Genomic DNA, 27047 nt, shown 5'->3' with positions numbered 1-27047 from the left:
TCCTCTTTCACTTCCAGACTGGACTATTTTTTTTTTTCAACACCCTGCTTGGTCAGGGGTTTCACACCCTCTTTTCTTAACTTGATCACTGAGTGCAGACATTTCAGGCTGCTCAGTTTAATATCTGCATGTTTGCTATTAAATAAAGTAGAGAGGTTTGTCTGGAAGCTGCTGACTGGATCAACAGAGGCTGAACACTGAGGAGACATGGAGGCTGTGATTGGACTGTTGCTGATGCTGCTGGGAGTCTCTCATGGTGAGATGTTGAACTTTTATTTAAAATGACACATTTAATGCAGGTGTGAGATCAAATATGTTCAAAAGTACAGTTTGACATCATCTTCAGATGTGTTGTAGGTCAAACACTGACCCAGAAGTTATACATAAATTAAATAAATATGATTAAATATGTTTTTATCAGCTTTGATCTTCGATTGACTGCCAAAGATCTGTGAAAGTGAAACAACATGAAAGATTTCTCTGGTGTTATTTTGAGTACTATACATGTATGATGGGAAATTCAAGCTGTTATTTATTTTTTTTTTTTACTGAAATTGAAATACAAATAACAGATACAGAAAAAATTGGTTTGAAAAACATTTGTACACAGTTTAAAATGTTTGTACACAGCTTATGTGACTGAAAGAGGCTTAAAAACAATGCTTTACTGAAAAATGTGTACTTTAGTGACTCAACTTAAAATGTTCATGAACATATCATTGATACATATATATTCATAGTTTTTCTGAGGAGATAAGGTACCTCAAAACTGCACTTTATCAGAGTACTTTAGTAAATGTACTTAGTTACATTTCACCACTGGTCACAGGCCTGTGCCAGAGAGCTGCAGCAACCTCACTGTTTCTGTAGTTTTGACTGTGTCTCATTGTTATTCATTTTTTGGAAGTTAAAGGATCAATATTGTTAACTTAATTTCAACTTCTGTTTCAAAATGTCCAGGTGTGGAAACCTATTGTGATGGCAGAATAAATGGAGCTCAGTGTTATGGAGCTTTGGGAGGAACTGTGGTCCTCTGGCTGATGGACAGCACCTCAGAAATACACAAATACCAATGGGTCAAAAACAAAACAGTGATACTCAGTGGGAGAAAGAATGTGATTGTGTCTAATCTGATAGAAACCAGATCCTCATTTACTCCCAGTGATGGAACATTTAGGATCAATAACCTGAGCAGGACTGATGATGGTGAATATACTCTGAAAAGTTTTGATTCAAGAGGACGGCAATTAGAGCCGCAGATTCTACAGTTGAACATTCAAGGTAAATAACTTTTTTTGCTTATTGATGAAATAAGTAACATTGATCAACATAAACGCTTTGACTGAACAACATATATATTCTTCATATATTTGTATCTGCGGCTGTTCTGTATCAGAAACTGTACAGAAAGACCAAGATTGTGTTAATATCAAAAGTCATGTGACAGACGCTGACAGACGCTCAGCTCCTCTCTGGAAATAAAGACAGTAATATATACATATATATTTATAGTTTGGTCAGAGGAGATAAAACAAAAATACTATTTCTGGTTGATACCTAAACATTAAAATACAAATGTTAAACTTTATTATTATTTTAACAGTTCTAGATTGCTAAAAATGACAATGGATCCTAATATAGTAGAAAGGTTAATAATCAACAGTGTTATATTCTGATTTTTAAAACAAAAACAAATATAAAAATGTAAGACTCTTATTTCATAATATCATCATGTATAATATATATTTGTTTGAATTATAGGTTATAATGATTACTGCTGCATTACCATGTGAGGAGCATTTTAATGTTTGAAAGTTTGAGTGAATTTAATCGTCATTACAGTCTGTTGGTTAGTTTCATCAATGTCAATATATTATATATTGTCTTTTGTGTTTATGTAAAATATTCATCTGAAAGAAAATGACAATTTATTATATCTGTAAAATTAATGTTTTGGAATAGAAGAATAATGTGGCAATTATATGAGCTTTTTTAACTAAAGTACAAGTACCTCAAAACTGTACTTCATCAGAGTACTTTAGTAAATATACTTAGTTACTTTCCACCACTGGTCACCGGCCTGTGCTAGAGAACTGCAGCAACCTCACTGTTTCTGTAGTTTTGACTGTATCTCATTGTCACTGACTTTGTTGAAGTTGAAGGATCAAAAGTGTTAACTTTTTATCTCTTCTTCTGTCTCAAAATGTCCAGGTGTGGAAACCTACTGTGATGGCAGAGAGGACGGAGCTCAGTGTTATGGAGCTTTGGGAGGAACTGTGGTCCTCCAGCTGATGGACAGCGCCTCAGAAATGCACAGATACCAGTGGTTCAAAAACAAAACAGTAATACTCAATGGGAGAAAGAATCTGATTGTGTCTAATCTGTTAGAAAGCAGATCCTCATTTACTCCCAGTGATGGAACATTTAGGATCGATAACCTGAGCGGGACTGATGATGGTGAATATACTCTGGAAAGCTTTGATTCAAGAGGACGACAATTAGATCCTCAGATTCTGCAGCTGATTATAGAAGGTAAAGGACTTTTTTTTTTTTTTTACTACTCAATGAACATACATGTCTTACTCTATTGCTAAACTACATATTACATTACTTACATATTCTTCATGTATCTGTATCTGTGGCTGTTCTGTATCAGAAACTGTACAGAATGACCAATATTGTGTTAATATCAAAAGTGATGTGAGTGCGTGTCCTTCAGCTCCTGTGTCCTCTGTCCTGCTGGTCTCTGAGTGTCTGTCCCAGGGAGAGATGAGGGTGTCCTGCTCCTCTGAGGGAGGGGACAGTCCTCAGTACAGCTGGACTCTGGATGGACACGCACTGACAGATGCTCAGCTCCTCTCTGGAAATAAAGACAGTAACAACATCATCCTGAGACAAGACGTCTCAGGACAACTGGTCTGCTCAGTCAGCAATTACATCAGTAGGATGTCTACCTGTGGTGAGTGAGAAGATGAGTGGAAAACAGTTTGATGATTATGATGCTGAAGATTAGCTTACATAAGTTATCGATTTCTTTTCTGTAGGCTTCAGATTCACTGACTGCAGCTTATCCAATGGGATGCACTTATCACAGAGAGTGCTTGTAACCAGCCAAACCCAGTGTACTGATTCAGCAACAGCCCCGACCATGATCACAGTAACATAGGCTCCCTATGTGGGTAAGGAGAGTAACATCATAATGTCCAAAACTCTGCACTAACATCACACACACTAATCAAAGTTTTGCTTCCTCCAGCAGAGATGACCCATGGTACTACTAACACCTGATTTTTGTGTCTCTTTATCGGAACAGATCACTCCCTGCTCATATGTGGTCTGCGAACTTTCTGGAACCAACATCTCAGTGTCTCCTCTCAGCTGCTGTGATTGGACATGAGTCTTCATGGATGTAAAAATAGATTAGAGTTAAAATTCTCGTCTCTTCTTATTCCTCTCAAATTCACTTCTTAGCCGCTCACAAACACCTCCCCATAATAAGTCTCTGAGTGTTTTCTGCATTTGTTTCTGCTGTCTCACTTTTATTTTTCATATATGCTTGAGATAAATTGTTTTGAATTTTTAGCTATATATTTTAAAAATGTTGATTTGGCATCTACAAGACCAAACTGTCATTTCATGAGCATATTCACACATGTGATTTAAATGTTTGACTCAGAAAAAACTTAATTATGTGAATAATGATTTTGTGTTTTTCTCATCTGTTCATAATTACAAATATATGTCCATTTTGTCTTCAAGTAATAATGTAAATAATGTCAAATTTAATTGTAAGCTTGTTTGGTGTGTATTCAAAACCTGTCAGTCATGTGACATCAGGTTGTTTAGGCAAGCTTCCTTCATGTTGACATTTTGATCATGAACTGTACCTTTAATGATTGCTGACACCAGACTCATCATCAGTATTAGGTGTGAGGTTTCCCTCTACTGGTTCACAGAGGTTACTGTTGTTTATGGATAACTGTATTCAGTAAAACTCTCTGTTGAGAACATGTAAACATTTCAGAGGAAGTAAAAATCAGTAGAAAATAATAAAGAGCCAACAGGCTTTACTAAAACAACCCGCTTCAGTGGGCATTGACTGTAAAATAAGCCTACTTATATATTTTGATCAATAAAAAAAATCTTACAGCTGTAATAAAACTGTCTGCCTCTCTAGATATTGAGTGTTTATTGCTGCTAGTGCAATGTCAGAGCTTTTTTAATACTTCAGGGCAGTGTTTTTTAATACTGCCCTGAATGTTTTAGATGTTTTCTTGTTCCAACACACCTGATTCAAATACCTTCATCAAGCTGTGCTGAAGCCTGATAATGACCCATTCATCTGAATCAGGTGAGTTTGAGCAGGAACGCTTTCTCTTATTTGGTTTCTATATTACAATTCGGCACACTAGTGTCGAAGAATAGTACATTTTAGGTCTAATAATGCATTATATGAGGTTTCCAATTACAGTGTGATTTAGGTGTACGGTTCATAATTAGGTTATAACTGTCTGTTTACTCTGATTTTTAATTTGTGAAGCTCACCTTGTTACATCTTATTAGTTAGTTCGGGTGTAACAGTGTTATTTTATTTTCTAATAAAGAACACATCCTTTCTTGTTTTTGCCTTAATTTGATACAAAGTACGGCTTATTACGTCTTCCGACGGTGCTCTAAAATAAAGTGCGACCCTGACTGTGCGACTAAGAGTTTTTGATCCAACACACGTCTAAGATATTTACAGATATTGAAACTTTGTAACCTCAAAGTGAAAATTTAAAGCAAAATAACACAAACATGTTACATCCAGTAAATTCAACCTGCATTCATCTTTGCTCTGCCTGTCAAAATTAGAGGAATAAAGTTTACTTGTACTTGTTTACTTTTTCAGTGAGTTCATTATTGTGCAAAGCTCAAAGGACACAACAATATGTTTCATATGAGAAGAAATCAACTTCTCAAGCAGATGACATGTTGTTTCTGAGAATTTTAGTGGTCATAACTTTGCAAGTAATGACAAAATTACTTCTGCTTCCTCTTTCACCTCCAGACTGTACTATTTCAAGAACACCCTGCTTGGGCAGGGTTGTCACACTTTCTTATCCGAAGTCGATTACTATGAGAAGACATTTCAGGCTGCTCAGATTAGGATCTGCATGTTTGCTATTAAATAAAGTAGAGAGGTTTGTCTGGAAACTGCTGACTGGATCAACAGAGGCTGAACACTGAGGAGACATGGAGGCTGTGATTGGACTGTTGCTGATGCTGCTGGGAGTCTCTCACGGTGAGATGTTGAACTTTTATTTAAAATGACACATTTAATGCAGGTGTGAGATCAAAATATGTTCAAAAGTACAGTTTGACATCATCTTCAGATGTGTTGTAGGTCAAACACTGACCCACACGTTATATATAAATGAAATAAATATGATTAAATATGTTTTTTATCAGCTTTGATCTTCGATTGACTGCCAAAGATCTGTGATAGTGAAACAACGTGAAAGATTTCTCTGGTGTTATTTTGAGTACTATGCATGTATGACGGGAAATTCAAGCTATTATCTATTTTTTTAAAATTATTTTTTATTAAAAATTATTAAATTATTATTATTGTTATTTATTTATTATTTATTTATTGTTATTTATTATTTTATTATTATTATTTATTTATTTATTGTTATTTATTTATTTATTATTATTATTATTATTATTATTAATAATAAATTATTATTAAAATTATATTTTTTTGTTATTTTTTTTTTTTTACTGAAATTGAAATACAAATTACAGATGCTAAGGAAATACAAGGTTTGAAAAACATTTGTACACAGTTTAAAATGTTTGTACACGGTTTGAAGTGACTGAAAGAGGCTTAAAAACAATGTTTTACTGAAAAATTATTACTTTAGTGACTCAACTTAAAATGTTCATGAACATATATATTCATTTTTTGGTCTGAGGAGATAAAACAAAAAGACTATTTCTGTTTGATACAAAACACATTAAAATACAATTATTAAAGTTTATTAATACATGAAAGTTTTAGATTCTTATAAACATATAATAGTTCCTAATTTAGTAGGAAGGGTGATTAACAAAATTGTTATAGAATGTAAGAGTGTTTTATTTCATAATATCATCATGTATAATATATATTTGTATGAATTATAGGTTATAATGATTTCTGCTGCATTACCATGTGAGGAGCATTTTAATGTTGGCAAGTTTGAGTTAATTTAATCGTCACTACAGTCTGTTGGTTAGTTTCATCAATGTCAATACATTATATATTGTCTTTTATGTTTATGTAAAATATTCATCTGATAAATGTGACTGCTTATTATATGCTTAAATTGAATTTTGTACCTCAAAACTGTACTTCATCAGAGTACTTTAGTAAATGTACTTAGTTACTTTCCACCACTGGTCACAGGCCTGTGCTAGAGAGCTGCAGCAACCTCACTGTTTCTGTAGTTTTGACTGTGTCTCATTGTTATTTATTTTTTGAAAGTTAAAGGATCAAAATTGTTAACTTTATTCCAACTTCTGTTTCAAAATGTCCAGGTGTGGAAACCTACTGTGATGGCAGAATAAATGGAGCTCAGTGTTATGGAGCTTTGGGAGGAACTGTGGTCCTCCGGCTGATGGACAGCACCTCAGAAATACACATATACCAATGGGTCAAAAACAAAACAGTTATACTCAATGGGAGAAAGAATCTGATTCTGTCTAATCTGTTAGTAAAAAGATCCTCATTTGCTCCTAGTGATGCAACATTTAGGATCAATAACCTGAGCAGGACTGATGATGGTGAATATACTCTTATTGTCTATAATTCAAAAGGACGACAATTAGATCCTCTGATTCTACAGTTAAACATTCAAGGTAAATAACTTTTTTTGCTTATTGAGGAAATAAGTAACATTGATCAACATAAACGCTTTGACTGAACAACATATCTATTCTTCATATATTTGTATCTGTCTGTTCTGTATCAGAACCTTTACAGAATGATCAAGATTGTATTAATATCAAAAGTCATGTGAGTGTGTTTCCTTCAGCTCCTGTGCCCTCTGTCCTGCTGGTCTCTGAGTGTCTGTCCCAGGGAGAGATGAGGGTGTCCTGCTCCTCTGAGGGAGGGGACAGTCCTCAGTACAGCTGGACTCTGGATGGACACACACTGACAGACGCTCAGTTCCTCTCTGGAAATAAAGACAGTAACATCATCACTCTGAGACAAGACGTCTCAGGACAACTGGTCTGCTCAGTCAGCAACCACGTCAGTAGAGTCTCGAAGGAAGAGACGATATCTACCTGTGGTGAGTGAGAACATGATGAAAAATAACTTCGTAATTACAACTCTAATTCTGACACTCTGTGCATCTGTGATGATCTGTTTCTTTTCTATAGGCTTCATATTCATTGACTGCATCTCCAATGGGACACACATATCACAGTGGGTGTTTGAAGCCAATAACACCCTGTGTATTGAGTCAACACCAGCCCCTACCTTGACTACTGAGGGTAAGGAGCCTGGCATCACAGTGCTGACTATATCAACTAAGCCACCAACAGCCTCAACCATGATCACAGAAACAGAGGCGTCCTCTGTGGGTAAGGAGAGTAACATCATAATGTCCATAAAACTCTCCACTCACTAATCAAACTTTTGCTTCCTCCAGCAGAGATGACCCATAAAAACTAACTCCTGTCACAACAATAACAATAGTTTTATATGAGGAGACTAACTGTACACATAGATGACTTGTTGTTTCTGAGACATCGTGTCGATAACTTACAAAGTACTGATCACATCAAGTCAGCTGTCTCAATCATCGCCAAACTGTACTGTTTCAACACACATCTCATGCCTATTCAGCTGAAACTGATGACTTGATCATCTTTTTCTTCCTAGTACTCTGAGACATTTCAGGTTGCTCAGTTTAAGATCAGCATGTTTGCTATTAAATAAACCAGAGAAGTTTGTGAGTTTAACTTTTATTTCATTTTATGCAGCTGTGGGATCAAATATGGTCTAAAAGTACAGTTTGACATCTTCAGTGATGTGTTGCAGCTCAAACATTGACCCACATGTTACTTAATATGTTTTTTATTTAATCTTCGAATGACTGCCAAAGATCTGATAGTGAAACATGAAAGCTCTCTGGTGTAATTTGTAAAAGGCTTGTGTTTAACTACTATTTACATACTGTGTGACTAAATTCAAGCGCCCCACCTCCCTCTTTTTCTTTTTACCTGATATTGAAATACTCATACCCGATACAAAAGACTAAAAAGTTTTGAAAAACATTTGTACACAGTTAAAAATGACTGAAAAAGGCTTAAAAACAATGTTTGACATAAAAGTTAGTACTTCAGTGACTCCACTTCAAATGCTTATTAACATATTTGATACATATATATTTATAGTTTGGTCTGAGGAGATAAAACAACCCCAAGAAAGGGTTGTGTGTTTACTCGCATACAAAAAGTGAAGGGACCTCAACACGGGTGCCTAGCCTCCCAACAATATGGCACTCTGCCTAGGAAAAAAGAATAAGAATAAAGAAGAATAAAGTGGCATTAAAATTAAATATTCAAGCAAAGTACAAGTACCTCAAAACGACTTTAGTAAATGCACTTAGTTACTTTCCACCACTATTATTTGCCTCAGATCAGTTTTTGTATTTGTCTAAAATATTGTCAGTGTCATTAAGTTTATAGACATGAAATGATCAAATATTGGATATTTATGTTTACAACATTTTCTTTTAAATGTCCAGGAGTGGAAACCTACTGTGATGGCAGAGTTAATCTGATTCAGTGTTATGGAGCTTTGGGAGGAACTGTGGTCCTCCGGCTGATGAACAGCACCTCAGAAATGCACAGATACCACTGGTTCAAAAACAAAACAATAATACTCATTGGGAGAAAGAATCTGATTGTGGCTAATATGATAGAAAACAGATCCTCATTTACTCCCAGTGATGGAACATTTAGGATCAACAACCTGAGCAGGACTGATGATGGTGAATATACTCTGAAAAGCTTTGATTCAAAAGGACGACAATTAGATCCTCAGATTCTACAGCTGAACATTCAAGGTAAATAACCTTTTTTGCTTATTGAGGAAATAAGTAACATTGATCAACAAAAATGCTTTGACTGAACAACATATCTCTCATATTCTTCATATATTTGTATCTATGTCTGTTCTGTATCAGAAACTGTACAGAATGACCAAGATTGTGTTAATATCAAAAGTGATGTGAGTGTGTTTCCTTCAGCTCCTGTGTCCTCTGTCCTGCTGGTCTCTGAGTGTCTGTCCCAGGGAGAGATGAGGGTGTCCTGCTCCTCTGATGGAGGGGACAGTCCTCAGTACAGCTGGACTCTGGATGGACACACACTGACAGACGCTCAGCTCCTCTCTGGAAATAAAGACAGTAACAACATCATCCTGAGACAAGACGTCTCAGGACAACTGGTCTGCTCAGTCAGCAACCACATCAGTAGGATGTCTACCTGTGGTGAGTGAGAAGATGAGTGGAAAACAGTTTGATGATTATGACGCTGAAGATTAGCTTACATCAGTAATCGATTTCTTTTCTGTAGGCTTCAGATTTACTGACTGTAGCTTATCCAATGGGATGCACTTATCACAGAGAGTGCTTGTAACCAGCCAAACCCAGTGTACTGATTCAGCAACAGCCCCGACCATGATCACAGTAACAGAGGCGGGTAAGGAGAGTAACATCATAATGTCCAAATCTCTGCACTAAAATCACACACACAAACCAAACTGTTGCTTCCTCCAGCAGAGATGACCCATGGTACTTAAGTAATTGAAAACTAACACCTGATTTTTGTGTCTCTTTATCTGAACAGATCACTCCTTGCTCATATGTGGTTTGCGAACAGCTGTTGTGATACTTATTTTAATTGGGATTGCCGTCTATTTCGTCTGGAAGAAGAAGAAATACGAGAAAGCTGAAGGCTCTGCCGTCCCTGAAGAGATGGACTATGAGAACTCTGTTGTGATGGTTGAAATGAGAAGTTCTGCATCTGGACTATAACTTTCTGAATCAACATCTCAGTGTCGTCTCTGAGCTGTTGGCTGTGTCTTTAAGGATGTGAAAATAGGATTTAGAGAGGAAATTCTCTTCTGCTTTTTATTCTTAATAAATTCACCACTTAGCAGCTCACAAACACCTTCCCATGATAGACGTCTCTGAGTGTTTTCTGCATTTGCGTCACTGTGAAAGCTCTGATAGAACAAATGTTATGTGTTGTGACCCTAGTTCTGTGATCAGTGCAGCGGAGCCATCTGACTTGATATATATTTGACTTTTTTGTTTATGTTTTGGAGGTAAATTCTTTTTGCTTTTGTATCATTACTTGTCTTAGTTATTCTGTATATTGTAAAAATGGTGATTTTGCACCCAAAGCATGTCTTTAACATTGTCTATTAAAGCCCAAACTGTCATTTCACACCATGAGAATTACTGGCATATTCACAAAATATGATTCAAGTCATTCAGTCGGACTAATTTCATATCAAAATAATGTTTTTGTGTTTTTGTGATCTGTTTTGCTTTGCTTTGTTTACAAACAGTAACAATGTGAAATCTTTAAAATCATTTAATAGTAGCAGTTTTAATTTAGTTGTTTTCTTGTTTGTTCTGTCTTCATTACCTGTCAATCATTTTAGGTAAGCTGTCTTTTTGTTGACATTTTGATCATGAACCACTTTAATAAAACAGTCTGGCTTACTCTACACTGATTGTTTTTTGCTGTAGATGCAATGTCAGTAATGTTTTAATGTTTTAGCATTAATGAGGAGTTGCCAGTGGAGGGTCACAAACATTAACAAGTTAAAAGAGAGGAAGAAGACATGAGGATCTATTCAGATAAACTTCAAACCAGGGACATTACAGAGAAACAGCTTCAGTCCGTTGAGAGCCAACAGCACAATGTTAGCGTGCATATTTTTGTACCTTGGGTGTATTTCTGTTGTAAATGAGGAACTGAATTAATCAGTTGAGCTGAATAATCTACTTCCTTGTTAAGTAGTGAATGATACAACAACGACCAGTCAAACCAACAATTACATAAAACAACATGGTCACAAAGCTTTTTATCATCAAGTCTGACTTCACAGTTTACTGATAATCACACTTGTTTTAAGACGGCTTCTTAACAATTCACTCATGTTTATGAATAAGCAGCCATGATGTTGAACAGTTGTCATCAAATTCTAGTTTGATGGCAGAATATTGCTTTGTTCAGTCAGTCAGTAAATGCTGGAGATACGGCATAACATCACGCCTCTTTGTTTTCACCTTGTTGATATATGACTCGGACAGAAGACAAACCAATAATCCTCTGACTGTAGAAGGGTTTTGTTAAAGGAATAAAAAAGTTTAAAAGTTTTACCTGCACTTTGTTTTCAGTCTCCACACTGGTTGTAAACATCAACATATAACTGAAAAGAAATTCATACAAATGGATCAACATATGATAATGTTTTGAAGCATATAAGACATTAACATCCAGTCATACTGTTCAATGAGGAACTGGTTGGCTGCAATATTCTGCTTCCTTTAACGTGTTGTGGAAAACACGAGAAGCATCACTGTGATGTCTGAGGATGTCGTGTGAGCTTTGACTGTTTGAAGTAGTCCAGTATTGAAACAGACAAATAAAACATGAGCCCTGATGATGATACTGAGACTTCACTGTGTTAAACAGCCTTCAACAGGTGTCAGTGCACACAAGCCTCCTGGGGATGGACGTATCCCCCGTCTGCCTGAAATACCTTTATGTCGGTATGATGATGGTCTTCAGACCAAAAGGGTCAATAATAAAGTTCTTCACAGAGGTTGTGATCCAATAAGTCTAGAAGACTTTCTGGTTTACAAGATTTTTATAATAATTAAAGCTGTGTGACCTCAAAGTGAAAATGGATGTAAAGCAAAACAATAGAAACATTTTTCTGATGTTACATCACACAATTTCTGAGCATTCAACCTGAATTCATCTTGTTTCACTATTTCAGATGGTTCAATGTTGTGCAAAGCTCAGTGACTGACTGTTTATATTTTTCTGACAATTAAACAAAATGGCTGCAACTGAGGAATAGTTTTATATAAGAAGCTTAAACTGCACAATTACATGAGTTGTTTCTGAGACTTTTAGAGTTGATAACTTTGCAAGTACTGACCACATTAACTCAGCTTCCTCTTTCACCCCCAAAGTGTCCTATTTTAACAACACCTTCTGTTGGGCGAGTTTTCACGCCTTTTTATCTGAAACTGATTATGTCATCTTCTTCTTCCTCTTCTTCTTCTCCTTGCTCTTTTTCTGAGACCCTTCAGACAGCTCAGTTTAAGAGCAGCTGACTGGATCAACAGAGGCTGAACACTGAGGAGACATGGAGGCTGTTATTGGACTGTTGCTGATGCTGTTCAGAGTCTCTCATGGTGAGCTGTTGAACTTTTTAATTTGACACATTTTAAGTAGCTGTGGGATCAAAAATGTACCAATATAAATGCCACCAAACACTGACATACTTATCTTAAAAATGTTGCTCTTCAATTGGCTGACGTAGATCTTTGCTACTGACAAAAAACCTGTCATGGTGAAGTTGTTCCCAATTGGTGTGCCATGAAGCAAGTCCAGGTGTGCTGTGGGATTTTATTAAAGCCATACATCATTTTTGCAATATATAACTATACAACAAATAATGTATATGTGTTAAATGTATATCAGTACTTTATACACATCACTAACCCAATGCAGAGGCAAATTCTATCCCCTAAGAAATCCTTTAAAAAGCCAGATGGTCTCTAGTTTCCTTCACACAACATGCCTGAATTCACTATTAACTGTTAATCTGAACAATGTATGATGTAGTATATGGTATCATTATAATCACTGAGCATCAAAACATTAGGGGTAGACGTTGCATTTCTGTGTCAGGATGTTTGGTACAGGAGATATAATACAAAATACATAATTCAGTTGTGGTGGAAAGTAAAATGACCATCATGGCTGCCACGCGACATTTTTGCAATGGCTCCACAACTGAAAATGCTCAGGGCCCCAAAGTGTATAACTGTACCAAGTTTCATGCTTTTATGAAAAAGCGAAAGATTTTTTGACATATCACCTGAGCTATCTAGTTTCCTTTTTTTCTTCTTTTAACTGTTAATCTGAACAATATATGATGTAGTATATGGTATCATTGTAATCCTTGAGCATCAAAACATAGGGGTAGACATCAGCTTTTCTGTGTTAACATGTTTGGTTCAGGAGATATAATGCAGAATACATAATTCTGTTAAAATAGCCACCATGGCCGCCACGTGGTGTTTTTGCAATGGCAATTGTAATTGTGTCATGTTTTTCTGAAAATGTGAAAGATGTTTTCGCATATGTCTGTGCTTCAGTTTAGCCACAAAATCCACTTGGTTAGGGTGAGGAAAACATCATGGTTTACCCTAAAATACCTGTTTTGGTCGCCACTATAACGGATGGAAATGTCTGTGGCTCCAATAGCACCACCTCTTTCCCCTCCACCTCCTGATGTGAAAGTCTACTAATAAGCATTTAATGTGAATTTGATACACGTCTGGTACAAATGTCAACCTTGGACGTAACTGTGGTTTGCAAGAATATTATCTCCTAACATTATATCCAGACGACCTGGCTGACATATTTGTCAATGGTGCCTTGTCATTCATTTTGTAGAAATCAAAGGATCAAAATTGTTGACTTTTTTCATCTTTTTTCCAATTTTCCAGGTGTGGAAACCTACTGTGATGGCAGACAGGACAGAGCTCAGTGTTATGGAGCTTTTGGAGGAACTGTGGTCCTCCGGCTGATGGACAGCACCTCAGAAATATTTAGATTCATATGGTCAAACAAAACAAGAATGATACTGCATGGGAGAAAGTATTTGATTGTCTTTAATCTGATGGAAACCAGATCCTCATTTACTCCTAGTGATGGAACATTTAGGATCAACAACCTGAGCAGGACTGATGGTGGTGAATATACTCTGAAAAGCTTTGATCCATTTGGACGCAGCTCTGAGCCTCGGACTCTACAATTGACCATTCAAGGTAACTAACTTATTGAGGAAATAAGTTACATTGATCAACATAAATGCTTTGACTAAACTACATATCTCTCATATTCTTCATATATCTGTATCTATGTCTGTTCTGTATTAGAAACTGTACAGAATGACCAAGATTGTGTTAATATCAAAAGTGATGTGAGTGTGTTTCCTTCAGCTCCTGTGTCCTCTGTCCTGCTGGTCTCGGAGTGTCTATCCCAGGGAGAGATGAGGGTGTCCTGCTCCTCTGAGGGAGGGGACAGTCCTCAGTACAACTGGACTCTGGATGGACAAACACTGACAGATGCTCAGCTCCTCTCTGGAAATAAAGACAGTAACAACATCACTCTGAGACAAAACGTCTCAGGACAACTGGTCTGCTCAGTCAGCAACCACGTCATGAGTCTCGAAGGAAGAGACGATAACTTCCTGTGGTGAGTAAGAACATGATGAACAATAACTTCATAATTAAAACACTGATTCTGACACTGTGTGCATCAGTGATGATCTGTTTCTTTTCTATAGGCTTCATATTCATTGACTGCATCTTCAATGGGATGCACATATCACAGTGGGTGTATGAACAAAATAACACCCTGTGTATTGAGTCAACTGCAGGTAAGGAGACAAACTCTATTTAAACTGTTACTCGGCTAACTCTTCTGTCCTGTCACAGTGATAACTTGACATGTGATTTTTGGGTCTCTGGACAGTCTCTATCTGGACAGATAACTCCTGGCTCATACTTGGTTTGCGAGCAGCTGTAGTGATTCTTGTATTTAGTGGGATTGCCATCTATTTTGCTTGCAAGAAGAAGAAATACAAGACAGCTGAAGGCTCTGCCGTCCCTGAAGAGATGGACTATGAGAACTCTGTTGTGATGGTTGAAATGAGAAATTCTGCATCTGAACTTTAACTTTCTGAACCAACACCTCAGTGCCGCCTCTCACATTGGCCATGTGTTCATGGATGAAAATAGGGTTAAAAAATTGAAAATCTCCTCTGGTTTTATTCTTATCAAATTCACTCCTAACTGTAAAACTTTCTGACCCAAACAGCTGATGTGGCTTACTACAGTGCACAGTATGCACAGTACATTGCTTAGCTTCCATGCTAGTACTCTGGTCTGCTTCTTCAGTTTGGGAACATGCAGACCCAAATTTACTGGTGGTGATACAGCGACTATGGAAAAGCAGCCATACAACCCCATTTAAAAAACGAAAACTATCCCTTTTAATGAAGTTAGGTTGTGTTTCACTGGTATGAAAAGTCCCTGTTTTTAGAAATTGTCTTTAAATAGGCCTATTTCCCCCATGAATGTTAAAGTTTATAAAATAATGTTGTTTTTTCCGTTTTTCTTTTTTTTGGTTTACATTTTGTTGATTTTCATTATAATAGATATGCACCAAGTAAACAATTCAAATGTACAATTCATACAGTCATACAGTTCACAAATGATACGTACACTTTGGATTGATCTAATCATGAAGTAATGATGGACTGCTAGTAAAATCTTTGTCACTCAGGGAAAAATGGTAACTCTCTCGCCTCTCTAGATATTGAGTGTTTATTTCTGTAAGTGCAATGTCAAAATGCTTGTAATATTTAACAGTTGTCAGTGGAGGGCGACAGACTCTAATGAGAGGACAGAGAGAGAATGAAGATGAGGAATTATACACATGAGCTTCAAACCAAGAACCTTCAAAATAACTTGAGTTAATGTATATTTTTATACCTAACAATAAATCACAATCCACACTGGATCTAAAGACCATGACCTCCTGTTTGGCCATGTTTGTTTCTTGCAGCTGTTAACATTTATAGGAAAAACTATTTCAGAACTTGAACTAAACCACTGCATTTGCAGAACCTCTCGAATTTATGTATATAAATTAATGAACTGGATCAAATGAGTTATTTGGTACAGCGACTTGCTTTAATGAGTGCTGTTTGGTTCTGCGCTGTTAATAGGGATATAGATGTAATACTTGGTGCTACCAACTTAAAAATATATAGGCCTACAAAGCTCACAGATGTATATTAGCTCAATCTGTCCATAGAAATGTTTGTTTTTTCAGTAGATATGTTTGTTACAAGAGCTAGCAAGGCAGTTCTTGGTTTTTATGTGTGGTATTTATCCCATGATCTCTAGAAAGCCTTAACGTGAGCTCAAGTTGCCTTGCCGTCTCAACGGGACTTGAAATAATTGAAAGTTGTTACTAAGGCTCGGCCTACTTACTGGAGTAGCAAACTAGGTTTCATTACATAAGAGTTTTGCAGATATTAGTCATGTTTTGTCCCTGTATCGAGGTAATATTATAAACTCAGAAATATTTATCTTTTCCATAACGTCCCTGAAGAGATGGACCATGAGAACTCTGTTATGATGGTTGAAATGAGAAGTTCTGCATCTGAAATTTAACTTTGTACAAACAACAAGGAACAAAGGTTATACATTGTGACCCTTGTTCTACTCTACAAGTCGAGCCTTCTGGCTCTTTCAAATTTTATATTTTTCTTCAACAAGAAAAATTGATGTTTTGGAGATAAATAGCTGGACTAAATTAGCTTGCTTGAAAACACCTCAATCAGCTGAGGAAGCTACCTTTATGTTTGACATTTTGATCATGAATTGTACCGTTAACAACTGCTGAGACCTGAATAAAACTTCCAGACTTGACTGTTGTTATATGTAATTCTGTATTGAGTAAAACTGTCTGTTAAGAACAAGTGAACAATTTTGGAAAAATAATAATCAATAAGAATTATTCATACAGCTGTTCCTGCCTTAAAAAGCTTTAATAAAATGCCTCTGCCTCGCTTGATATTGAGCGTTTATTGCTGCAAGTGCAATGTCTGCAGTTCTTTAACATTTTTGGGCATTTTCCTTTAATGAGTTGCCAGTGGAGGGCGACAGACTCTAATGAGAGGACAGCCAGAGAGAGAGAGAGGAGGAAGACATGAGGATTTATAGCTAAGCTTCCAGTAACATTAAAGAGAAATAGCTCAAGCTCCAGACCTCTGAGGGCCACCAGCACGATGTGAATATTACATATTTTAGCAACTTATGGCACTTTGTCGCCTTTTCTTTTTCACATAGTTGATAACTCTGAGAAAAGACAAACTAACAGCTCTCAGACTGGTTGTTTATGTCAAAGGAATAAAGTGTAGAAACATCTGAGATACTGCAACGACCCTTTTTATTCTAACGGGAACAATAAAGGCAACGACGGCATCAATAAAGTCTGAAGCTGTAAAATGCTCTTCTTCCACTTTATCTCTGGGTTGACATCATGTCATAATTATACTACTGCTATTGCATTATTACTCCAGTATTCAGTTGCTCAAAATCACTTGATATAAAATCCTCACTAAATTAATTCAGTTACGCTGTTTTGGTTGAATCATTATCCTTAATTTTCAAATTATGTATTTTGAGGGATTTAACTGTTATCTGAAAAATGTCTGTTTATTCCCATTATGCAAAATCCAATACAGAAATGTTGTTTTGCACATTTCTGTATAATAGAGAACATACTTTAAATTAATATAATAATTAATATAATATATAATAATATAATATATAGTATTTATAAAATTTCACTGTCTAAATCTGAATTTAAAATGTGTAAATAATTGCCATGTGCTCAACAGGCTCTTACAATAATGACCTATCACTGTAAAATCTGGCAAAGTGACCAAAGAAAATCGAGGAAACTAATTACATCAAAATTACCAAGTAAAGTAGACTAATAAGTTTAAAACTTTTTAGCTCGTACAACTTACATTTATTCATCTACTATACTTGATAATTCTGAGGTTATTCATTTCCTGACTTTTTTAAAGTAAAGTCAACTTTTAAAATTTACAGTGTGGTTGGGTTACGGGCAGTTTACGAGGTTGAGACAACATCCCCGGCTCTGTATTTAGATCAAATTTAACTCATCATTTACCTACAGATCAGAAATTTGATGCATGAAATGCTTATTTTGTCAGAAGTTTATTTGAACATCTGAGAAATGGCAGCTGTCAGTCTCAAATCCTCTTTTGGTATGAAGGAGGAATGTTTCCCTCTCTTCCACTCAGTCCATCAGACCCATGTGGCCCTCTTGGTCTGGGCTGAAGGGGAAGTGAAACTGACATCACTTCCTTTTTCTCCTTTCTGCCTATAAAAAGATGAATACAACAACGCTGCGTTTGGCCAGAGTTTTCACACAGTCTCCTCCGAGGTTCGTTACTTTTCAGGACACATTTCAGGCTGCTCAGTGGAGGATGTGCACGTTTGCCTTTGGATGAAGGAGAAAAGTTTGTCTGGAAGCTGCTGACTGGATCAACAGAGGCTGAACACTGAGGAGACATGAAAGTTGTGATTGGACTGTTGCTGATGCTGCTCAGAGTCTCTCATGGTGAGCTGTTGAACTTAGAACACCAATAATTACATGTTAATATTGGATTTGACACCATGTGTTAAAGTGATAAAGTGTTTTACAAGTTTAACTTTTTGCACAGCTATTAGTTTTAAGTATCGTCATGAGTTCAGTACAGACATTGTCCTCAGTGTTGTGTAATGAAGCTCAAATACTGCCGGCTGGAAACTACCTGTTGGTTCTAAGAAATTACCACTTTTATTGATGAATTAAGATTTGAAACTTTGAGCTTTTCTGGTTTAGTAGCTTTTTGAAAAGATATATCTTGTATTTCCCAAGAGCAGGGTTAGGGTTAGGGTTAGGGCAATCAGTTCTACATGTGCAATTAACTCCTACAAATTGAATAATACTTTAAGGATTAAAACACTTCATCCCCAATCGTTCAGATATTTAATGTATCCTGTACCCTGATTTTCTTCTTTCTTCTCAGTGACATTGTGTTATGTTATTTCAGTCTAATTAAGCCTAAGACTAAAGATGTTTTTATGGAAGAAACAGTGACTTCGAATTGGCTTATTCTCTATATCTCCTGCATGATTTTCTACTTTTCCCCCAAATACAGCCTGAAATATAGTTTGGTATCACTGGAAAAGTTGGTATATGTTACGGGTGCAGACGCACAACGCCAGGAGAGACAAACCAGGCAAAGACATTTGAAGAAAGGGGCCCTTGATGGCCATTCACATTGGCAAATGTTGCAATGACAAATACAAAAACCACTTAAACTTCCCATAAGGGCAATATACTGTGCACCGCTGCTGCCTCAAAATGTTTTATGTGTTGATCGTCACTAGTTGTATTATGTAGGTTATTTGCAATGTGATACCATTAAGGTTGTTATTTATTTAGATTTTAACTGTTCTGGTTTTTAATGTTATTTATATTTGAAAATTCTGCTCATGTGAACACAGGCAGTTATTTAAAAAAAACGTTAGGATTTCATACATTTTTGTTGGTGACACATTATATAACATAATGATAATCGCTGGCCAGAGCGCTCCCGAGAAAACACTGAAGAATCGACACTGCCAGTGTAATTTAACACAAAATTCTGTAGGTGTGAAAAAAAATCACTGCATGAGTTTTCTGATGGACGGATGGGGTTTACTTAGTTAACAAAATGAAAAAATTAAAAATACTTCTGTTCGCTGAATCTTAACTGTTTTGTAGTCACAGACCTGTGAAAGTATATGTAATAAAAGTCTGTTTTTATAGCGTGATCAGACAGAGAGAGAGACAGCACTTAACCACTATTATTTGCCTCAGATCTGTATTTGCATACGTCTAAAATATTGTCAGTGTCATTAATTTTGGAGACATGAAATGATCAAATTTTGGGTATTTATGTTTACAACATTTTCTTTTAAATGTCCAGGTGTGGAAACCTACTGTGATGGCAGAATAAATGGAGCTCAGTGTTATGGAGCTTTGGGAGGAACTGTGGTCCTCCGGCTGATGGACAGCACCTCAGAAATACACATATACCAATGGGTCAAAAACAAAACAGTAATACTCAGTGGGAGAAAGAATCATATTTTGTCTAATCAGATAGAAAACAGATCTTCATTTACTCCCAGTAATGGAACATTTAGGATCAACAACCTGAGCAGGACTGATGGTGGTGAATATGCTCTGCAAAGTTTTAATTCAACAGGACAACAATTAGATCCTCTGATTCTACAGCTGAACATTCAAGGTAAATAACTTTCTTTTTTTAAGTAACTTTGATAAACACACATGTCATATTCTATTGCAAAACAACATATGTCTCATATTCTTCATATATCTGTATCTATGTCTGTTCTGTATCAGAAACTGTACAGAATGACCAAGATTGTGTTAATATCAGAAGTCATGTGAGTGTGTTTCCTTCAGCTCCTGTGTCCTCTGTCCTGCTGGTCTCTGAGTGTCTGTCCCAGGGAGAGATGAGGGTGTCCTGCTCCTCTGAGGGAGGGGACAGTCCTCAGTACAGCTGGACTCTGGATGGACACACACTGACAGACACTCAGCTCCTCTCTGGAAATAAAGACAGTAACAACATCACTCTGAGGCAAGACGTCTCAGGACAACTGGTCTGCTCAGTCAGCAATCACGTCAGTAGTGTCTCGAAGGAAGAGACGATATCTACCTGTGGTGAGTGAGAACATGATGAAAAATAACTTCATAATTACAACACTGATTCTGACACTCTGTGCATCAGTGATTGGTCTGTTTATTTTCTATAGGCTTTATATTCATTAACTGCTTCTACAATGGGACGCACATATCACAGTGGGTGCCCGAAGCCAATAACACCATGTGTATTGAATCAACAACAGCCCCTACCCCAACCACTGAGGGTAAGGAGCCTGGCATCACAGTGTCAAATAAACCCTCCACTAATAACACATCCACCGGTCAAACTCTGCCCCCCCACATCAAGGCTGAACACTGGTACAGTAAGTGAAACTAACTCAACTGCAGTGGATTCATTAAACACATTTCCATTTCTATATCTTTGTGTGTCCTCATAAAAAGAAACACTTGAAGTGTACCTTAAAGATCTGTGTGTCACTGTGTCTTTTCTAACTGAAACAGTGATGGCAGGCGTCCTGGTTGTACTGGTAATTCTCCTCGTGGTCGGCGTGGCAATCGTTTGTGCTCATAAGAAACGGCAAAACAACAAACCAAAAGGTAGTAAACAAAACTTTAGTTTGACATTTTGGTTAACACACTTGCTTTCTTGCCAAGATTTAGATGAGAAGGTTGACACCACGTAAATAAGCATGCTTCCCAAGATGTCAAACTATCCTTTGAAAATCTAATGTACAGTCACCTAGCATATCCAGTCATTAGATATATTTGTGCCACTTCTTCCTTTTACTTTACAGAAGAAGACGATGAACAGGAGCTAACGTATGCTGATGTCAGGATCGTGCAGCGGCAGGGGAGGCGAGTGCAGCAGAGAGCAGAGGCGGGGGTGGAGTACGGCGAGGTCAAGTTTTCAGAGCGACCTCGGCAGGTTGCCCAACCAGCGGGAGATGATTGTGTGTACGCCATGGTCCGTAAAGACAGGTGATTCAGAGTGTTATTGCAAAGACTGCACCACTGAAGGCAGATGGAGGAGGTGTTTCACCTTGATGTAAAAAAAATATATATAAGCCACCAGCACTCATTGTAATAACAATAATAATAATAATATGTATGTATAATATGTTATTATTATTATTATTATTATTATTATTATTATTATTATTATTATTATTATTATTATTATTATTAGTGGGCATCAGAGTGTGGCTCGTTTTTATGGAATCATTTTTTTAGTGTATTTATCTTTTTTTAACAAACATTTTTTTCAGTATCCAGAATGTTTTACTGTCTCCCTTTTTCTGTTCCACATGTTGTGCTTCTTATTTTTACTTGTTTCTAATTTATGAGCATATCTCCTTTTATTTCATTGTTCAAACATTGTAAACTTGCAATAATGACAGAAAGAATTTTAAGATAATTTAATTTAATTTATGAATAACTACATATACAATACTTACGGGTTCTTCCTGGTATTTAGATTTAGGTACGGGGGAGTAACACTTTGGAAATTTAGAGGAAATTATACTGTATTTTGTAAGTACTGGGTAACTACTTGTTACAGAGCCAAACAGTTGACAAAAATGACATCCTGCGGTGCTGTAAGTTAATTATGTTATAACCTATTTCTCTGTTATTATAGACAAAGTCCAACAAGGAGAAAAAACTTTTTGTATATTCTTATGTCATTTTTTACAGTTGTAAGTGCCTCTGGCAGGCAAGCTACACCCAAAGTACTGTGCATGTATAGGATTAACAAAGGAAGAACACTCGATTATTAGATATATTTTAAAAATAGATCAAATCTATATAGGTCATATAGAAGGATCAGTGTTAAATTGAGACTGTTTCATAACTAGTTCAACTTTCCTTTTATTACATTTAAAAGAATGAAAATCCCCCTATAGCTATCAAGTTTAGGCTTGATCCACCTTCATATTTACATGTGAGAAATATGATATCATAATAAGCCTAACTTAGGGTACTGCAGGATGTCATTGTTGTCAGCTGTTTGGCTCTGTAACCAGTAGTTACCCAGTACTTACAAAATACTTACAGTATGATTTATTTCTCCTTTCCTCTAAAATTTCCAAATGTTACTCCCTCGTCACTCTGTACCCAAATTTAAGCACAAGTAGGAACCTCTAAGTATTACATATGTACTTATTCATAAAATAAAATTACTCAGTAAGTTAAGCAAAGAATTACATGGTAAATGCCAGGAAGTTACACTGTAAGTTGTGGACTGTATTATAAAGTGCTGTTCTTTAGTGTTTTGTTACTATAAAATGATATGAACATATCCACAGTGCTCTGAAAATGTGACTTCAGTATGGTTATGCTGTTCCATCATCTGTGTTTAAATTTGATCTTAAATGGCTACTTTTAACTTCATGTCTCAGGAATAAAGGTGCACCTGACCTAAATATATATATATTTTTTTTTATTAAACCAATGTGAATGCATCAGTTGAGGGTCAGAGTTTATCAAATAAACTAGCAAGACTGCTCTTGCATTTGTTGATTTATTGAATTATGCAGTGTGTGGGAGTTAATCTCACACTAAAACCTTGCTGGCTTCCTTTCGGTCTCCAGCCCAAAGATAAGTTGGTAGACAAATTTCTTGTCTCTCAGGAAGTTCACAGTGAGCATGAATTTGTTTCCATGATGTAAACACTTCTGCTTTCTCACATTCTCACATGGGCGCTCAGTCTTACAACATTGGTTTTTGGTTGCATGGTGTGATTCTTATCGCTTACTTAGCCTAGTGTGTTCAAACCATTTGTCCACGCTCTTCAATGCAAATAAAAAAAAGTGTGAGTAAGTAAGTAAATTTCACAACTATTTATGTTATCTCTCAGAGTTGCCTGTAGCTTCAGTGTATGCAGCTCTTCTGAAATTTGATCACACTTCCTTTTTTTTAACGTTTAATAAAAACAGCGCGTTCACAGCCAAAGGAGGAACACCATTTAAAAGAGCGTCTTCCTTTTTCTCCTTTACTGAAGGAAGGGGGAACAGAGAGGGACGACAACATGTAGAACTTACTAAATTTGTTCAGTTCAAGAGGAAAGGGACCGAACAGCTTGTCAGATTCTGAATGTGTTTATCTTTAAACACCATCAGGTTTTCTATATTTAGTTTGATGCATTTCCTATGACTTTGTGGCTTCCAGTTCAGAGTGTACCTGCCACAACTGAGGTACAGATATCAGCATTATTTAACTGTTTAACACTTGACACACTTTAGTGATGTTTTAATGAGTTTAATCAGGTGTAAGTAATACAATTTGAGTCATTTCAAGCTCCAACTTTAAAGTCCAAAAGGGAAACTAATCTACATTGTGGATATTTATGCACATTTTTTGCACTGATTATAAAGTCATTTGAACACGATGACTTTAATGGTTAATGATCTATTATCAACCGGCTCAGTTCATCATCTGAAAAAATATGCATATTTGTCTGGAATTAAATTAAACATGCATCTAAATCACGTAGATCAAAATATTATTTATAGCCATTAATGTTCTATGAGCAGCTGAAGAGGGAAAAATACAAAACACGTCATATGTCTATGACAGGATGACAGCGAGTACAAGAGAATTTACGTAAGCTAACCAGTAACTCCTCTGCACATTCAAGATTCAAAGGGTTTATTGCCAGAGCATGTGACACATACTTTGAATCTTGAATCTCCTCAGCATAATTCTCTAACTTAATCACATAAAACTTACATCTTAACTGATTTAAATGAGTTAATAGTATCCAACAGAGTCTAATTAGGCATTCTGTTAACTCATCTAAACGTCTCCCTAGATTCTTGGTTTCCCTCCCTCCTCCAAAAAGACACAATCTTTGTGCAGCTTAGCTTCGACCCAAAGATGGGTGTGCTCGACTGCAGTTGAATGAAGCCTCTTGCGTTAAGTTGCCACTTGTGTAAGCTCATAGTGAACATTTTGGAGACGTAACTTTTCAGATGCATCTACAAACAGCTTTTTGTTAAGGGCGTGGACTAGGTCAGCCAGTGTATTCATCCTCAGGCAGGGCTTTTTCTTCAGCTCAGTATCACTCTGAAACACCTATTTATGTAATGTAATGTAATAATAATGGTTTGTTAAAAGTCTGGTGCAATTTAGTTGACTGTAGTTTTGTTTGTTTGAAATGCTTTGTAATTGCTGTTTTAAGTGAAATATATATATATTAAAGCACCATTAACTATCAATGAGTTTTTCTGTGTTCTCAATGTCAAACAATGTGCTTTTTTCGTTGTATCCTTGCTGTGGGTTTAATCAAAGACAGAGATAATATGATTGGTTTGGTTTGATAGTTCGAGGTTAAAGGTTGACAGCCATGGATTGCCATTCAGCTGATCCACACAGCCATAAAATTGGTGTTTATGGTTCATAGTGTCCTTAAACAACCGCCTACGATCCTTTTTTAAATTGAACCCTCTTCCCAGTTGAACTTCTGACTGACCTGCTTTACTGAGCAAATAATTAACAACACAGGAGCAAGTGTAATAAAACTGCCTCTATATACAACACAGTCCAGGATCATTTTGTCACACAGTACTACGTTGTTTAATAAAATAATTGTATGGTTATCAAATTGTTTGTATTATCAGTATTCTTGCAGCTATTAGCCTTTGAATACGTTAAGTATAAAAACACAGGAAATCAAAAGAGATGAGGCTGTTGGACCTTAGCGCTCCATAGCTTTGTCTGACCTACAATCAAACATTTATTTTTTGATCATAAAAACCAGGTGATTTTGTCTTTGTCGTGACACGTTCATGTGATGTTACATTGCCATGCCAAAGGTATTCAACTATAAAACATAGTCTGATGTTTTTGGTGACAATTCTTAAATCCTGGGCATGATGGTTTTTGACCTTCAGGTGATTTAAAATTTGACAGAATCATCAACAATTGTGCAGAGTAGAGTTTGTTGAAAAAGTTTTATTTAGTAAATAATCAGCATGTGTACAGTACAGTTGTTTACTGTAAAGACGGGCAGTGTTGGGAGATAAATGTCATGACATTAAAATCCTGCATTGTGGCCTATATCATTTTATAATTCAATTATGACACAAAACTTTGGTAATCTTAGATTGTAATTTCATTAAAGTAATGTATAAACTGAGTAATTTTGTGGTTGGATAAACAGTTACACTATTGGTACATGAAGGAGCATTTGTTCTGTGGAAATGTTTCAGAAGATTGTGAAAGCCGAAAGACCCACAATTGGTGACTGTGGTAAGTGCTAATGCACAGAAATACAAACCAGATCAATAAGCTTCCGCACTGAGCGTGCTTTTTATATAATGTGCAACAAAACGTGTTTTACAAGCAGCATAAAGAAGTGACATAAACATCTGCTAAAAACATATGAAAGTATGGCCACAGCGCTGAAAGAGAAAACTGGAAATTTCTTTCACTGCAACACAAAGTCTCTGGTTCAGTGGTTTATTTTGAAATCCTTGGCTGACTCTGGTCCGTACTTAATTTACATTGCTACATTTGCCACTTTTCCTTCCTCTTCTGTGACCTACAAACAGGAACAATCTTTCAAAGCTTGCCAACAGTTCTTCCATGTACAGTAAAGTTTAACATTTCATACATACAGTACATAAGTCACAAAAGATTAGAGAGGCTGGTCCTTTTTTTAAACTTGAGATTTGTGGGCTTACTGGTCCAACGACTGTGGCACAATGAGTCATGTGTCAGCTGTTTTTAAGGATGTGGCTTAAAACTGTCTGAACAACTTATTCCACAGGCATTTCTTAACACGCTCTCAGTTCCTTGCTGTAATCGCGACCTTGTAGCTGAAACAAGGAAATAAAAACATATTTTAAGTCAAAATTAGGAAAAACTGTTACTGAGTGTTTTGTGTCTTCTCATCTGTGTAACTGCTTACACATACATGCCAACAGACATGTTTGCATATCAAAATCCCATCGCTTTTAACTCCTGTTTTTAACATTTCTGTGCATTCACTCCTTCTAATTCGCCTATAAAACCCATTTGTTAATACTTATGATCTACTCCCATGATATATCCTGCTTCAATAATTCAACAAAGTGAACATTAAAAAGATTTTGAACTTTTCCATCTTGTGTATGTTTTTTTTTTTGTCTTCTCTTGGCAGTGACAAACATAACATGCTCTGTTCTCTCGGTTTCTATTTCCTGTAAATTCAGATGTGATGGACAGACAAATTAGCATTGTCTTATTTCCCCAAAAATAAGCACCGGATGTTTTTGGATGTTTCGGCGGAAATGGGATTACTCATTTTCATTTGTATTTATACTCAACTTTTAGATGCATTTCCTCATGCAGTTAGAACAAAATAGAAAACATTAAAAAACAAACACATTATTGCTATTTTCTCAACCATGTAGCAGATGCTTGACTAAACATGGACATCTGCATTC

The 27047-nt window shown here is 36.3% G+C and overlaps 4 protein-coding genes and 1 long non-coding RNA gene across 6 annotated transcripts; all 5 read left to right on the top strand.

Annotated features, from left to right (window-relative positions):
• Positions 1-123: 123 nt before the first annotated feature.
• On the top strand, positions 124-4137 carry LOC141013477 (uncharacterized). The gene is made up of 6 exons (XM_073487227.1): positions 124-256; positions 961-1281; positions 2212-2532; positions 2720-2959; positions 3045-3179; positions 3314-4137. Exons 1-5 carry the CDS (start codon positions 208-210, stop codon positions 3164-3166), a joined length of 1053 nt encoding a protein of 350 aa, XP_073343328.1. The 5' UTR covers positions 124-207; the 3' UTR covers positions 3167-3179; positions 3314-4137.
• Positions 4138-5091: 954 nt separating this feature from the next.
• On the top strand, positions 5092-7661 carry LOC141012932 (cell adhesion molecule Dscam2-like). Its single transcript, XM_073486476.1, has 4 exons — positions 5092-5284; positions 6565-6885; positions 7062-7319; positions 7411-7661. The coding sequence occupies exons 1-4, from the start codon at positions 5236-5238 to the stop codon at positions 7659-7661; spliced, it is 879 nt and encodes a 292-aa protein (XP_073342577.1). The 5' UTR covers positions 5092-5235.
• A 1128-nt stretch (positions 7662-8789) lies between these two features.
• On the top strand, positions 8790-10772 carry LOC141013639 (uncharacterized). The gene is made up of 4 exons (XM_073487426.1): positions 8790-9104; positions 9288-9527; positions 9613-9738; positions 9886-10772. The coding sequence occupies exons 1-4, from the start codon at positions 8864-8866 to the stop codon at positions 10071-10073; spliced, it is 795 nt and encodes a 264-aa protein (XP_073343527.1). The 5' UTR covers positions 8790-8863; the 3' UTR covers positions 10074-10772.
• A 3754-nt stretch (positions 10773-14526) lies between these two features.
• Positions 14527-14856, top strand: LOC141012875 (uncharacterized). The gene is made up of 3 exons (XR_012180421.1): positions 14527-14553; positions 14645-14737; positions 14833-14856. It is a non-coding gene; the product is annotated as an uncharacterized lncRNA (long non-coding RNA).
• Positions 14857-18320: 3464 nt separating this feature from the next.
• On the top strand, positions 18321-24836 carry LOC141012790 (uncharacterized). Of its 2 annotated transcripts, none has more exons than XM_073486313.1 (6): positions 18321-18525; positions 19922-20242; positions 20422-20679; positions 20772-20885; positions 21124-21219; positions 21417-24836. In XM_073486313.1, the coding sequence occupies exons 1-6, from the start codon at positions 18477-18479 to the stop codon at positions 21602-21604; spliced, it is 1026 nt and encodes a 341-aa protein (XP_073342414.1). In that variant the 5' UTR covers positions 18321-18476; the 3' UTR covers positions 21605-24836. The 2 variants fall into 2 exon arrangements, with proteins under 2 accessions (XP_073342414.1, XP_073342413.1); XM_073486312.1 differs by having other exon boundaries at positions 20772-20984.
• The last annotated feature ends 2211 nt before the right edge of the window (positions 24837-27047 follow it).

Source organism: Pagrus major, chromosome 18 (genome assembly GCF_040436345.1).
Source record: "Pagrus major chromosome 18, Pma_NU_1.0".
NCBI classification, from domain to species: domain Eukaryota; kingdom Metazoa; phylum Chordata; class Actinopteri; order Spariformes; family Sparidae; genus Pagrus; species Pagrus major.
This window is presented reverse-complemented; position numbering and strand designations above follow the sequence as displayed.

Excerpts from the sequence above, each read along its gene's own strand:
- LOC141012932 (XM_073486476.1), top strand. The coding sequence starts at position 5,236 with ATGGAGGCTGTGATTGGACTGTTGCTGATGCTGCTGGGAGTCTCTCAC. Across the intron at positions 6,886-7,061 it reads TCTACAGTTAAACATTCAAG|CTCCTGTGCCCTCTGTCCTG; the intron begins GTAAATAACTTT and ends TGTTTCCTTCAG. Across the intron at positions 7,320-7,410 it reads AGAGACGATATCTACCTGTG|GCTTCATATTCATTGACTGC; the intron begins GTGAGTGAGAAC and ends TCTTTTCTATAG.
- LOC141013639 (XM_073487426.1), top strand. The coding sequence starts at position 8,864 with ATGAACAGCACCTCAGAAATGCACAGATACCACTGGTTCAAAAACAAA. Across the intron at positions 9,528-9,612 it reads CAGTAGGATGTCTACCTGTG|GCTTCAGATTTACTGACTGT; the intron begins GTGAGTGAGAAG and ends TCTTTTCTGTAG. Across the intron at positions 9,739-9,885 it reads GATCACAGTAACAGAGGCGG|ATCACTCCTTGCTCATATGT; the intron begins GTAAGGAGAGTA and ends TTATCTGAACAG.
- LOC141013477 (XM_073487227.1), top strand. The coding sequence starts at position 208 with ATGGAGGCTGTGATTGGACTGTTGCTGATGCTGCTGGGAGTCTCTCAT. Across the intron at positions 1,282-2,211 it reads TCTACAGTTGAACATTCAAG|GTGTGGAAACCTACTGTGAT; the intron begins GTAAATAACTTT and ends CAAAATGTCCAG. Across the intron at positions 2,960-3,044 it reads CAGTAGGATGTCTACCTGTG|GCTTCAGATTCACTGACTGC; the intron begins GTGAGTGAGAAG and ends TCTTTTCTGTAG.
- LOC141012790 (XM_073486312.1), top strand. The coding sequence starts at position 18,477 with ATGAAAGTTGTGATTGGACTGTTGCTGATGCTGCTCAGAGTCTCTCAT. Across the intron at positions 20,243-20,421 it reads TCTACAGCTGAACATTCAAG|CTCCTGTGTCCTCTGTCCTG; the intron begins GTAAATAACTTT and ends TGTTTCCTTCAG. Across the intron at positions 20,680-20,771 it reads AGAGACGATATCTACCTGTG|GCTTTATATTCATTAACTGC; the intron begins GTGAGTGAGAAC and ends TATTTTCTATAG.